We start from the raw sequence: 15,646 nt of genomic DNA on the forward strand, positions 1-15,646 counted from the left end.
TCTATATCAAGGTCAATAACCATTATTCAAAAAGAAACTTTGCACAGAAATATAAAATAATAATTTTAGGCTTGTTCACAGTACTGAAACTGCCTTCATCACCCTTATTGATGAGTACAACCCTGCTCATTCTCCTTGATCTCTTGGTGGCTTTTAATACTGTTGATCACAGTATTCTTCTGAGGCATTTCAGGGACATGTGGATTGGGGGTGTGATTTGTTCCTCTATTACCTCCAGAAAGCAGACATGAGAGGCTTTTGTTCAGCATCATGGGAGTTGTCCTGTGGTGTCCCATCCTTCCATTTTGTCCCCCATGCTATTTAACATCTGTGTGAAGCCTCTGGGAGCTGTCATCAGGAGGTTTGGAGTGAAGTGACATCCATATGCAGATGTCACCCTACTCTATCTCTCTGTTCCATCTTAATCAGGAGAGGCAGTTGAGGTGTTCAGCCAATGCTTGGAGGCAGTGATGGGTTAGATGCAGGCCTATAAATGGAAGCTGAATCCTAAGAAAACAGAGGTGTTATGTGTCCTAGTCCCAGGTCTGGGAGGTGGGGAGATAGCCTGACCTGGATGGAGTTGAACACAAACCTAGACTGCAATCCTGACATCACTTACCTGGGAGTAGGTTTCTGCTGTTAAATGCAGTATGCCTTTGAAGGCCAGTTGCTGGAAAACACAGGAAGGTAGATTGCTTTTGTGGCCAGGTGCTGCTTTTGAGCTTCCCATAGACATCTCCTTGGGCACTGTGAGACCAGGATGTTGGATTAGATGGGCCACTGGCCAGATCCTTCAGTCTTCTCGTAAGTTCATTAAAATCAATAAGACATCTGAGTAGAGAGAGTTAGAATACAGCTTGCTACTACACAGAACTCTCACAGTACCATTTGACATTATACATTAAAGTAAGGTGAATAAGTAAGCCCCCTCTCTAAAACTTTCTTAAATTTTGCTCTCCACCTGCAAAAGATGTGGAAAACTGCTCTCTGATTTGCAAAGGATTGGACAGCCCTACATAATTGGGGAGCAGCTTTCAGCCCAGCACTAATGCAGTTCCCCCCTGCCCTTACTTCTGCCTTGCCAGCTAAAGTCAGGCAGGGATATTTGGATAAGGCAGGAGAACCACCAGTGTATTTCTCTGTCTCTCTCTCTCTCTCTCTCTCACACACACACACACACATGCAATCAGATTGCACTGCAAATCCTTCCCTTGAGTCATTCCTAAATAGGTGTGACTATAAAGAATGTCTGGTTTCTTGTCATCAGTGGCCATGAGCCACCATGACTATGTCCTTCCCCCACTGCTGGAAGCATTATGCATCTAAATACCACAAATGGGAAGAGTGTTGTTGCACTCATGGCTTGTTTGCAAGCTTCCCATAGGCATATGGTTAGTCACTGTGAGAACAATGTGCTGGACTAGACACTGTGTTCTTTTTTGAATATGCTTCTTAGGCCCTATAAATCAGTCAAACGTATTTCAGAGCAACATGAAAATATTCCCTGGCTCATTACTTTATGTCTTTGTTTGCTTTATTAATCTATAAAAGACACCTAACTGCAGTCTATCCAGGTCATTTGAAACAATATGCAAGTGACTTCCCTCCCCAAATTGATGGAACCATTCACTTGCTTAATTCTGTACCATGTGCAATTGCCATCTCCCCCCTATTTGTGTACCCCTTCCTTTAGGTTAGAGAGCCACACTGAGGAAAATGAGTTCCTAGTATGAATTCTGTTAGGGTTGGTTTCTCTCTCTCTCTCTCTCTGTGCAGTCCATAGAGAAGCCGGAGAAGCACTTGTGCCATCTGAGATCTACAGACATAATTCAGATAAAGAGGACAAGGAGACCCACCCCCCTAAAAAACCAAGAGGCATTCTGAAGGAAGTTGGGAGCTGAAAAATTGCACTGTAAGGGAGAAATTCACTGGATATGAAGGAAGGAAATATGTGGTACCATATGAGAAATGAAGAGATAAATAAGATAGTTCTGCTATAGCACAGAAATTGAAATGATCTTTGCCCTTATGAAACATGGATAGAGAAACCAGTTGAAGCTCTCTGAGCAGATAACCCGTGAAATAAAATTTCATGAATGGTAATATTGTCACAAGCTTCACAAAATAAGGCTGACCTATTTTGTAGCTTGCTAACTTAATTAGCCTTTCCGTATTTTTAGGAGGTGAGATTATTAGCCATAATTGTGTTTAGTGTTATGATTACTTTGCTTCTTCTTTTATTGTTTATGAACCTGGTGTGTGCTGGGTTGTCACCAGTAATGTAGTAGCAATTTCAAAAGTGCAGGGTCCCTTCATGATAGCCACAGTCACAATCACACCCCTCACAGCCGTGGCTCCTTCCATTATTATACAATAATTTTATAATTATACAATATTAATAATTAGGGATTATCACAACAAATGCAATGTGTTGCCTTTCAACTAGATCCACCATTTCCTGTGCACATGTGTACATGGTCAAATGATTTGGGGTGTTCTAATACCATCTTTTGGAGTGAGTAAAGTTGTATTTCCCTTGAACTTCCATTGTGCATAACAGAACTCGCACACCTTTCTCTTGAAACCAAAGCCCCTTGTGTTTTTCATGTTCCTAAATGCTGAGCTTTGGAGCATACTGAACATCTCCTTGGTGTTCTTCTTGCATGCCTTCTCCAGTGGCCCTAGAAGTCAGTCACCTCCTTTCACACTGATTGGCTCCAATGAGCACATCAATTTCCATTCCAACCTGTGTTCATCACATGCAACACTGTTTCCCTTACACTGCAAGTTCAGCTTCTGGCAGAAAAAAAGCTATGTTCTTTGTTTCTCTGCCTTCCATGGCAAATTTTGTGATTAATTATATTATCATTAAATTATTCCTCACCACTCATTTTGATGCAGAAGGACACAGTGCAAACAGTATTGATGCATTGATATGTATTGTTTTTTAACTGAAAACAACTACAAGACTGAGTACTGATTGTATCTGCTGGATTGATTTCCATTCTGGACATGAGATGAATAACCAGACACCAGCAATATCTTTCCCTGGTTTTGTTGGAATGTAAATCATTAATCCTGATTTGGTCTGGACTTTGCTTCAAACAGAGGATGCCTTCATATGTCCTCAGTAAAGCGGGAAACAGGACCATTCTGTTACGGCTGTAATATACTGAGGCGGATGGATCAGTGGTCTGATTTGATGTTGTAAAGGACTATAGCTCAGTGACAAGAGCATCTGCTCTGCATGCAGAAAGTCCTGGTACAGTTACCAGCATCTTATGGTAGGGCTGGGAGAGACTCCCTGCTTAAAACCCTGGAGAATTGAGCTCCTGCTCAGCATAGACGTTACCGAGCTTAGATAGGCCAATCCAACACAGTATCAGGCAACTTCCTACGTCCTTGCGAAACTGCATTTCCCTTGGTGTTTTTGCTTGTAGATTTGGGGAGCTGTTTACAACACCCCAGTGAAACCTGCAGCTGTACTGCTTGAACACGAAACACCCAAAGCATCAGAACACACATGCAAAAGATCTGGAGTCTGTTAACCGCAAATACCAGCAGCAGCCACTGCCGCACACAGCATTGACCTGCTAGCTCAATTTGCTTGGAACAATCTTGAAACATTTAGCTCTACAAGCTTTGCTGGCACTGCCAGTCTTGTTCGCAAAATAGAACAAATGGGACAGCGGGGTGGGGGGAACTCTTCCATGAAGAGGGAAAGCTTTATCCATTCTTGATTAGTTTTCTCTAGAGGATTAAGCTGGGGAAAGTAACTGCATTATGCAGGGGAACAAAGGAACCCAGCAGATCCTTCCCACCCACCCCCCTCAAAAAAAGAAGAGGTTATTGGGGCAGGATGGGAGGGAAGTGGGGGATAAGGCATTAAGCTGCAGAGAGGAGTTAAGCCATTTCCCCATTTACATGGTTAGTTTCACAAATGCCTGACTCATTGGACACAACCAAAATTGCAAAATTAGTATCTTGGCACCCTTTCTTGCGCTCTCCCTGCTCACTTTCTCCCTCTGTCTCATGTGCTACAATTCAAACCTGCTTCAAGACTCCCAGGTTAGGTCCCTTCCCTCCCCGCTCTCTTCTCTCTGCCTCCACACAGTCTCCCTCCCAATTTTTTGCCAAGCACATTACCTTTTATTTTTCAGTGTTAAAGTGTATCAGGTACCCCTTAGGCTATGGGAGAGTTACCTCCCCATGATAGGAGCTAACAGGGCATATCAATTGTTCATGATTTCCTATTCTCCTGCAAATTGGGAGAGGCAGTGGAGTCGCTGGCGTGTAAATCCTGTGGAGTCAGCACTTTGCTTCCCATTCCCCAGTCTTCAGCTCAATGCTGTGCATGTTTGGGTAATTAATGACAGGAAGGTCTTCTCTCTCTCTCTCTCTCTCTCTCTCTCTCTCTCTCTTGCTCTTCATTCTGAACTACCATTTAGCAGCCTGTCAAAAGCTGATCTAATGAACATGTCACACGCACACTTTGATGTGCTTCCTCCCTTTTTGACATTAAATATCAACACACACATGCAAAAAGGGGGAACATTTTAATCTATCACCCTTCCAAATCTCCCTATTACACATTTCAGACTTGCAAGGTTATGGAGAGTTGGGGGGAATAGCAACAATGAAAACTTAAGGCTGCCACCCCCATTTTCTTGTTACCTGTGCAGCCTTTTAAAGTTTTCAGGCTCTGTTTCTCCTTGAAAATCAGTGTGGTTCTTAGCATCAAAGGTTTTGGAGAGAGATGATTTCTGCAAAGTTAACCTCTTTCTGTCTAGCTCCCTGCAAGCTTAAGGTCTCCTGCCAGCTAATTTCATGCAAGGTGTAGATATGATTAGCTCAATCGCTGTAATTGCCTCGATGTGGTGGTGTGATTAATTTGTGGGAAATCATGAAGCTTTCCAGTTCAGGTTTAAGCCCGTATGTTCTCATTAGGGTTTCCCAAGGGGGGGAGGGATACGCTCTGTGCAGAAAAAAGGAAGAAGGAACTGTATGCTTTCAAAATATCTCCATCTTTTTGTTGGAATGATCAGCAAAATAGCAGGGGAAAAAACATTAATTTCTAGGGACACAGATACTGAAAACTGAGACATAACAACAACAGCAACAACAAACAAACAAACAAACAAACAATGAAACAGAAAGATAAGATTTTTCAGGCAAGGAAAACAAAATGTGATCATAAAGCTTTGCTATTAACATAATTTGTGTCTCCTTTCACACTCCAGGATTTACAGTAGCATTTCTGACAAAGATTAGAAGTCATGTCTATGAATAATGCAGACATAGGTATATACACTCATATTTTATACATTCAGATATTGAAATATATGCACTCTTCTTTTGTATATGCAGCTTGTGTGTGACGTACATAGTGCACGCACACAAACAAACAGGATATGCCATGTATTATCCGCTTCCTGAGCACTGCAGTTAAGTTTCAAAGACTTCTTTCCAAAGGACCTAGTCTAAATCATGCAATTGTATATTTTTAATCAGTCATATAAACAGCAAAAAGAACATATGCAGTATACCCACGGTGCAAAGCAATAAAATGCTCCTCTGTTTAAATTACGACTCAGTGTGTGAATAGTTGCTGTAAATGCTCCACCTTACCTTTTTGACCTTTTTTTATTCAGTTGCCATCACACTGGTCAACCCCCTCAAAAGTCTTTTGGGGTTTCCCCCCAGAATGACTTTGGCTGCTATATTTTCATCTAGAACATATGTAGAGCCATCTCCTCTCCTCTCCCACTCTCTCTTTCTTGATGTCTCTCTCTTTCTCCAGCCCCCCCCTTCTTAACCCCCCCTTTCCATTAACCTTGTACCTTGTTGATTCACATCACACTCATGCTGGTGGGAGCTTGGGAGAAGAGGGGAGGCAGGACCACCACTGCATCACAAGCTTTCCCAGCTCAGTACAGAAGACAGGTGGCAATTCCATTTCCATGTCTCTGAGAGCCTCCAGGCTTCAGAATCAGACACAAATCTCCATTTTGTTACGCTCTACACACACACACACACACACACACACACACACACTTTATTACACACTAAGAGCTGATAGGTTTTTCTCTGTCTTTATCCACTGTGGATATCCAAAGTTTAGCCACATGATGCCTTCAGTTATTATTAAGAGAGGGTGCTAGATGTGTTAATTAAACCATCAAGTAGCCTTTCCCTGTGCACAAAGCTTTATGCTTTGATTAAGTGTATTTAAACAAAAAACAAAAACAAAACCAACCCAGTGCTAGATAGGTAGGCCTCAGAGCACTTTTTGTTGTGTATAAACATGTGGATGCTGACCCAAAAGCTATCCCCTTGTTGATATATTTCCTTTTTCTTTGTGAGGCGGTGGTGCCTCTGCCCTATTACAATATTGTCATGTGTGTTCCTTCACCAGCTGCAGGTAATGATATGCGTCAGGACAGGGATCACCATTGTGAAGCCCACAGGCACCTGCGTGCCCACTGGTATCTTCTAAGGTGCCCATGGAAGGTTTCAGTAAATACCCCCACCTCTCAAAAAAGAGATACATAAGAGACTATTGGTTCTTCCTGTTCAGTACCTCTTTGCACTGGCACAGCCTCTCCTGCACTGAACATGACCCCTTTCAAAAATAATGAAATTTCGCTAGATGCCAAGATACAATACCCACCCTCCTTTCCATCTGCAAAGTGGAGAGATGAAAGGAGCTTCTGCCTGTGAGTGAGTGAGCATTTGTTTCAGTTGTAGGTGCCTTTCTGCCTGCTGATGGTGCAGCTGATGGTAGGAGCATGTCTGCACCTTTTGTGGCCTTGGTTTGTACCCAACACTAGTCCTAGATCCATTGCAGTTGATGGGCATGACTACCCTAGATTCACTCATTTCAGTGGGTCCATTCTGAGTAGAATTTATTTGGTGACACCCTTTGTCTCTTTATGTGCTTTTAGGGGGAGGGTTTTTCCCCTCAGTCCCTCCTCTGCATGGAATTAAGGAAGCATTTTTGAGATGAGACGAAATTAAAAAAAAAAATCTTTATCGAATTCAGGTTGTATGAAACAGGTGTTTCCCATTCATTAGCTCTTTGCTTACAATTTCTCTCTGCATTGGTTGCTGAGGTCAGACAGAGTGTTGCAGATAATGGCCCTGGCACTAAAGGGAGGTGGGAGGGTGGGGAACCACTATGTCATTGAATCTTCCTTATTTGAAATTCAGCATTGTACCTATGAAATTTCTGAAATCTCCAGAATGCATATAACAGTCTGCACCGGAAGATGCTTAGATAGATTGTAGAGCAAAAACAAATTACTTTGAAACCAGCTTTTGTGTAACTTTAGAACAATGAATTTATCGTTGGTTAAGACTATTACGAGTGCAGCTTCATCTGTAATAAGCATCGTAATTCAGGGTTTTGCTTTGTTTCTTTGAAAGATGGGGGGAGAGCGAGAGCGAGGGGAAAATACACTGTAAATATTGCTATAAGAGTAATTTTGCAGCATAGTTTAATTATTTGGTTCAGTAATTATTTCAACACCAGAATCCTTCACAATCCAGTCCCTTTGACAACCTAAACAACTGTTTCATTAGTACTGAGAGCTAATTTACAAGAGTTTCAGAAATCTCAGGACTTCGATACATATGAGATTTACAGGCACTAATAAAATCCACAATCTCAGGCACATGAATTAACAGCTCATTAATACATTCAGGAGTTCTCATTTTCTCCATTGGTGGTGTTTCTGCTTTCAGATAGGCACCATCATTTGGACAATATGTTGGTGATATCCAAGAAGAGCTTGGGGTGGGGGTGTCTCCCCAATCTAAATCTGCAACCCTAATGCAAGAATGAAGAACCTGTCCTGCCCTATATATTGTTGAACTCCCAACTCCCTGCCAGAATGAACAGTGTCCCAAGTGTAATGGAAGTTGTACCGGTAATCTATGAACATAAGGAGAGCCACACCTGCTCTAATCAATACACTTTATGGTGGATATGGCTAAACTTTGGTCCTCCAGATATGTGCAACCACCATTCACCAGAACCTGTATAATGAAGTTGCCAGATGCACCTCTGTGGGCAGGGAGCTTCACTCTCTCTAGGGCCACCCCCTGAGCTTCTGAAGGTGGTTGAACAACCAAAAAGGCATTCTCTGCTTATCTGTACATCCAAGAGGGTCTGTAGCAGGGAAGGAGGTCTTTCAGCTATTTTTGACCTGAGTCATTTAGGGCTTTAAACCTGTAACTAACATGAGCTCCTTGGAGTTGGCACAGAAACAAACTGGTAACCAGTGCAGCTGTTTTGGATGAGGGGTTATATGAGTTCTGAAGGGAACCCCAGCCAGCATTCTAGTCACTGCCCTTTGGACCAATTTTAGTTTCCAAGTCCTCTTCAAGGGCAACCCCCTATGAAACCTATTGCAACAATCCAGTTAATAGTGTTTGAGTCCACTCATTCCTCCACTGAGCCATCATTCTCCATCTGCTGGTTTCTTCTCTTTTGAGCCACTTGTGCAGCTGTTGTTGACTCCAGACGATGTACTAATTGTTTCTCCCCCAGCATGTGACACCCCCCCATCCTTTCTTCCCCCTTTCCCCAGGTTTATCACCTCCTCGTTGCTACAATTAGCAGGAGGAGTAGAACTGGGGGACCAGAAGAAGGAAGAGGAAGGAGTAATGTCAGGGACACCCCCTTACCACAGCCACCCCCTTTGGATGATCTATGTATGTATGAATGGGATTCACATTTTTTATGTAATTGATTTATTTTGGGGGGTGGAGTGGGGTACTGCTCCAAAACAATATTGTAATCTGTGGTGGCTGGTGCCCACTGGTTGGTTGGGGAGACCAACAGTAGGTGGTACCAGAGTCCATGATAGGCAGAGCCAACTCATGCTAGTTTTGGCTCCATCCTCCTTGTTGAGCTTGCACTAAGGAGGAGGAAGTTGATAGACAACTCTGGACTAGATGCAATTAAGAAGGCAGGAGGAGGGAGGCTGGCTAAGGGCAGTCTCCACTGGTTGCATGGATGCACAAGGTGGGCACTTTGTGAATTAGAAGAGCTTGGGGTAGGAAGCCTTAGTTAGTACTTGAAAGGGGCATGAATGAGGTCAGACACACATGAATGGACAGCACACTGAGCTGGTCCACTGTCCACAGTCACCCCACTATGCTGAGCTGTATGGCAGCACTACTGAAGTTCCTGTAATTATTTCTATATTTGCAAAGCACATATAAATCAGAATTTGCCAATTTAAGGTAACACCACTCCTCCATTTTTTGTCATCTTCTTGTTTTGGTATGGCACTGTTCTCCTTTTTTGCCAGTGCATAAATATGGTCACCATAGGCTGGTTATAGTTCTGCTTGGCTAACCCTAAGACTGGCTGAACAAAGAAAATGGCACCCTTGCCTTTGTTCTTCTTGCGTTGCACAGCTAATATCTGACAGGACCTTGGCTTGGGGGCTTAATCTGTGGTGACCTGTGGGTCTGTTGTCACACCATCATTAATAATAATGCATCAACTTGAGGTAAGAATTCTTTTTTCACGGCCATCACCGAGCTGCCCTACTTGGAAAGCAACCTTTAGAATCTTCCCTGGTCAGCTTCCAGGCACATCGGTCTTTATCTGTTGTGTTCCACTCTGACAAACATTTAAAGGTTTGCCCCTCATTAACTCTGATACCGTATTTGTTTCCGAACTCGTAAATACCCACAACGTTTTCTTCTGAAATGGGAAGAGCTATTGAGCTTTCAGTAACTTTGGGCTGTGAAGAGAGGAGGGGGTGTGGTGGGTAATTGATTTCTTTGACGGTTTAATTAATTCCGGGGTACACAAGTATTGACTAATTCTTTGCCTATTCTCTCTCTCCCCCCACCCTCACCTTGCTGTTTTCAGCAATACTTTAAAGGTATTTAAAGTCTACATGGTGAGGGAATTGATTGTTTGAAGTGGGGCCTCTTTGCTTTCTCAGGATTTTCTTCCTTTTAAAGAAGGTTTTTTTGGGGGGCGGGGGGGTTAGTGGTATATTTCTTGCTTTCTCTAAAAGCAAAATGATAGGCCTAGGCATCTGCTGTAGGGGTGGATGGGAAGAGGGCAGTTATTCCCCCACCTCCAGTGAAACATAATGTACCAATTCTAAGCTTTCATTAAAATAAAAAGATTCTAACCTTTGTAGAACCAGAGATACAAGGCAAAACATACTGATGCTGTTATTGTAATTGTAATTTTTTTGTGGGGGTTACATTATTTTCCTTTGGCAGGGAGAAATGAACCTTATTCTCATAAAATAATATATATGAATATCAAAATACAGTTGGGTATGATTTAATTTCTTAAGGAAATGTGACGTTAACACAGCAAATGTTTATTTCACTCAGAATGTAATCTACTATTTGCTGGTATTGTCTGAAAGGATGGTGGAAGAAGATTTTAAGATTTAGGTATTTTAGTTTTCTAGTTTCTCTAAGAAGCATGGCAGTAAATCTGAGCCACTGCGGTCCTCTGTGACTAGGCCTTTTGCAGAGAGAGAGAGAATAAAAGAATCTTTGGGGGGAAATATCTGCTTTTGTGCAAAGCAGCACCGTAGTCTATGTGTGATCTGAAATTCAGGAAGGGGTTCTGTCATAATTATTTAAAATATTTTACACCACTTATTTCCTTGCTCAGAACAACAAGAGACACTAGAACGTGTCTCTGAAATGTTCACATTTAGCAGACATCCAGGCCATATGTAGATCTGCAGGAAATATACCTTGGAGTTGTTTTACAGATCAAAGTCTCTTATTTCAGGTTTGTCAGAAACAGCTGCCCCTTGTGGTGAGCTTCATCACTGCAAGCTTTTCAGAGACAGGGTGTGTTCAGAAGTGGGAATTATTCTTAGTTTTCCTGGGGCTTATTTCTGTGTCTTTCCCCATTCTTTTTACATTGCATTACCTGTTGCATTATGGAACTATGGCATTTTGGCCGATATACTACCATGCTAAGTTTCATTCACACCAGTGAACAACAGAGGGAAACTCAGACATTTTGCCACTCCCTACCCTTTTTGTACGTACTTGTTTCCCCAAACTTCCATCACTTTTCTCCTGCAGTTTTCTGGCTTAATGGGATTGCAAACAGAGCTTTTTCCCTGAAAGCAATTAACATGAAAATGAGCACTAAACTTCCACTACATTCCACTAGATTTCCAAAAGTTGATTTACATCATGTGAAGATAACTTAAAACGTGAAAATGACCAGGTAAGGAAACATTAGGAAAATGAAATCAAGTGTGACCTGAACATGGACGGACTCTGCCCAGGCTACAGCAATGAGGTTGCTGGTCTACAGTTAGTGTCTGGAGACAGTGTCAGATTTACATATAAGCTAAACAAGCTATAGCTTAGGGCCTCACTCTCTTGCCCCCCCCCCAAAAAAAAATGAAAGGGGAAAAAATCTGGATGTACTTTGATAAAGTACATATTTTGTTATGTGTGAATGGCTTTAGATACCTATTAGGTCCATAAATTACCATATAGCATATATTCAACACAAAAAACAGTGACTTTTTTTTGTTGACAAAGGACAGCTGGACATATAAAGGGCCCCATTACCTTCAGTAGCTTAGGGCATCATCAAACCTAAATCTGGCCCTGTCTGGAGAGCAGACTGTGCAAGCACACACCACACTCTCCTCCACTCTGGTGAAATGTGCTGTATTTCAATTTAATATGGTGTGTAATAGTTTTATTTGTTTACCTATAAGGCATAACAAAGCATAAAGAACATTAAGAGCTGAGCAACAAATTTGACTCTTAATTTTCTGGTTGCTGGTGCAATGAGAAAACACGAGAAGTAACATTATCGTATTAAAATAGTTTAAAAAATAAAAAAGGCATACAAACATGCTAGGCTTGACAAAACTTTTTTCCTGCAACTAAACTCAATTGAACTATTCTAGCTACTGTTTCTAAATTTGTGGCTATAAATATAAACTACCACATGCATATTTTTTTTTGTTTCAAATCTGTAGTATCATATGTCCTATATTGAGGGAGATGCATTTTTGGGGAGAGAGGGGAATTTGGGGGGAATGTGTAGATAGACACCCTATGCAACTTAGAAAAGTGACTGGAGTTTCCTCATCCTTTTACATGCTATGAGAATAGATGAAATATGGTCAAAATTCATATAGTTGGTTCAATAAAATATCTAATTAATTCTTCACCACCACCCTGAAGAAAAATTAGCAAATGACCTTTTTGCAGTATAAAAGTGTTAATCTGGATGTCTTTAGTTGTATATAGTGGTAAAAAGCATTTTCTCCCCTTGAAGCCTACTCCAAAAAAGATGAATTTCAGACCCTTAATAGTATTAAAAACTCACTAGAAACAGAACCCAAGTAAGGATTTATCAAATGTCTTGGGGGGGGGGGTGCTATTAAACTGCCAGGAGCCTGGTATTATGAAAGGAAGAAAATGCTTCTGGTTTGTAAAAGATGTATTAGAAAACAAATTGCCATATACTGAAAATAGTTCTCGTTTTGAGAAATACGTACTGCATGTTATATTTCTGCTCTGTCCAATTAAATATTGATAATACGTTTCTCTTATTTTGGGAGTTGTTGGTGGCCGACAAAGCACCATTCACTTCACCTTGGTTTAAATGCTGCAGTCCAGCCAAGTTTAAACAGAGAGAGAGAGAGAGAGAGAGAGAGAGAGAGAGATGCAAGGCCACAGCTTTCTTGATGGTTACTTTGAGAAAGTGGTTTTCAGTGTTGTAAAAAACTCTGAGACATTACGCAGCTAAATATTTGATAAGGCAGTTACACTTTTAAAATATGGGGAGAAAAATACAAAAAAAACACCCTACAGTATGACGCTTATAAATTTAACATGCTAAAGTGCAAAAAGGAATGATTTTGAAATAAGGCCTTGTACCATGTCACTAAAAAGAAAATGTAATCACCCTCATAGCAGATTTAAATGCATCATGATTACCCAAAAGAAGCAGGGTTGTGAGATCCATTCACACACCCAACACACACCAACACAAAGAAAACCATTCTTCATGCTGGAAATGGAGTTAGGATGGTGGGGAAGAATGCATTCTTAAATGGTCCTGAAAATATGAAATATATATTCCCTACAAAGCTGTGTTTAATGGAATAGGTGTTCCGAACTGCAGAAATTATTAAAAGCAGGTAGAACTCAGCTTAAACTCCATTCTAAGATTATGACTAAATGGTGTCAACATTAAACTACCATTCCCCCCTCTCCTTCCCCTGCTTTCTTTAACATTCACCCTGATTAAGAGTTCTGGAGAAGTCAAAAAACTTGCACACTATACTGTGACATTTTTATTGGTCCCAACAAAGACATTGTGTTGCCTGAATGTGGACTCTGGATATTTTAGTGTGGACCAACATTGCACGCGGGTGGCACTGTGGGTTAAACCACAGAGCCTAGGACTTGCTGATCAGAAGGTCAGCGGTTCGAATCCCCACGATGGGGTGAGCTCCCATTGCTCAGTCCCTGCTCCTGCCAACCTAGCAGTTTGAAAGCACATCAAAGTGCAAGTAGATAAATAGGTACCACTCTGGCGGGAAGGTAAACAGTGTTTCTGTGCACTGCTCTGGTTCGCCAGAAGCGGCTTAGTCCTGCTGGCCACATGACCCGGAAGCTGTACGCAGGCTCCCTCGGCCAATAAAGCGAGATGAGCGCCGCAACCCCAGAGTCGGCCACGACTGGACCTAATGGTCAGGGGTCCCTTTACCTTTACCTTTAACATTACATCACTTGCCTTTTGTGTTGCTTTTGGGGAGATGTGCAATCAGAGCTCACGTGTTGTGTCTCATTCTGACCAAACTTACCTTGCAGAATTAATACGAGGATAAAATGGGATACAGAAACCCTACTGTGTGCTGCCCTGAATTCCCTGAAGGAAAGGATAGGTACAGATAGATTTGAGTGAAGCTAATGTTTTTGGCTTCCTTCCTGTGAATGCATACTGGTTTGATTTGGGTAGCAATGTGGAGGTTGAAAAAAAAAAAGACAAAATGTGTGTATCTTTGAGCATAGCAGGAACTCTCCTGTCACTGAATTATTACTGTATCCATCACCAGGACACCTGGAGAGTGAGCTGCTACCAGCACAATTATTCTGAGGGTCTCAGTGTTAACAGCTCTATGAAAAGTGATGCGATTTGGAATGAAGTGAATGCTTTCCAAAAGTTTGAGATAACGGGCTGGCTTTGCCAGGACAGCTTGAGACAATCTGAAAGTCAGTTTATGGGATATGTGAGGTATTCCAAAAGCTTTTATTTCTCCCCATCTTTTTTGGGGGGGCGGGCGGTGGGAGATAAAGGGATATGCAAATCTGCCAGTTTTGGTTTTTCTCACAGTTTCTCAATTTTCTAGTATGAAGCTCAGTTCTATCGTTTCCATATCAGTTTGTGGTTTGCCTTTTTCAAGTCCTCATGAAAATTCACCAGCAATATACTATGAATTTAGGGACTGCTTGGTAGATGCTCCCTTAGAGCATAAGACGAGTCCTTCTGAGTCAAGTCAATGGCCCATGTATTCTAGCATCTTGTCCTTACAATAACCAACCAGATGCCCTGGGAAGCCTGCAAGGAGGACTTGAGTGCTACAGCAACTCTCCTCAATAGTGATTCCCAGCAACTGGTATTCCCTTTAACACTACCATGTAGGTGCACACCCAAATAGGTGCAGCTAGACCTCACTTGAGATGGGGTGAAAATTGCTCTGAGTTCACATTTGAAGATGAACCTACCTAATTTACACTTTCAAAAACAACAGGCAAACACCATCCTTCAGAATTTGGATTTCTCCGAATTTTGCAAGGCAGGTTTTCCAGCCGAGCAATCTACTAGGGCAAAGTGATCCTACAAAAATACATTATAAGACTGGAAAAAAGTAGAAACCAAAGTTAACAGATTTGTCTAAGTAGTTGCACTCAGTTCAGTTAAAGTTTAATTTTCTGCCAAAACTGTGAACTGGGAAGGGGCTGATCAACTCACCACTTTGCCATAAACTTAAAAGTTGGCCCTTACGCAAGCAACTTCCTACAATAGGAAGCACTGCCATCAGTAATAGCAGTAAAGGTAAAAAGTAAGGTAAAGGACCCCTGGGCGGGTAAGTCCAGTCAAAGGTGACTATGGGGTGTGATGTTCATCAGTAATACTTACCATAGAGGGCTATGTGGAGGATTTCTGCAATGGAGCAACTCCCCTATGAGGAAATATTGCAACATTTGGGGCTTTTTAGTTTAGAGGAAAGGTGAGTAAGATAATAGTAGTGGTGTTTAAAATCATGCATGGCATGGAGAAAGTGAATGGAGGGGAGGTGTGATCGTTTCTTCTTTGATCATTTTTTTTAAAAAATAGTAACAAGGGGTGGGGGTGAGATTTTGGATCTTCTTATCCAAACCCTTTCTTTGTAATCGTAACTGCTCATGTTTGGGATTATTACTACTGTTATTGTTCTTTTCTTCTTCTTTATTACATCTGTGTCTCTGGGATGCAGGACTTTCACTCCTCACTTCACAGCGAGCAAATGCATCAGTGCAAAATATAATTTGTTCCAAAAGAGGGTATCCATCCATTTGAAGCTTGAGATTGCTGTGCTGAGTTTGACTCTATTATAACTGAACT

The 15,646-nt window shown here is 41.7% G+C and overlaps 1 protein-coding gene across 31 annotated transcripts in view; it reads left to right on the forward strand.

The window, feature by feature from the left end:
• The window catches only part of RBFOX1 (RNA binding fox-1 homolog 1), a 1,496,801-nt gene that overhangs the window by 874,947 nt on the left and 606,208 nt on the right, over positions 1–15,646 (forward strand). For 2 of the 31 annotated variants that reach the window (XM_080981490.1, XM_080981496.1), the window contains exon 2: positions 8,592–8,715. The exons of the other annotated variants lie outside the window; for them this stretch is intronic. In XM_080981490.1, the coding sequence (XP_080837616.1) occupies positions 8,592–8,715 (124 nt within the window). The remainder of the gene's footprint in view (positions 1–8,591; positions 8,716–15,646) is intronic. 31 annotated transcript variants of the gene reach the window in all.

Source organism: Podarcis pityusensis, assembly GCF_964106645.2.
Source record: "Podarcis pityusensis genome assembly, chromosome: 14".
Classification (NCBI taxonomy): Eukaryota; Metazoa; Chordata; class Lepidosauria; order Squamata; family Lacertidae; genus Podarcis; species Podarcis pityusensis.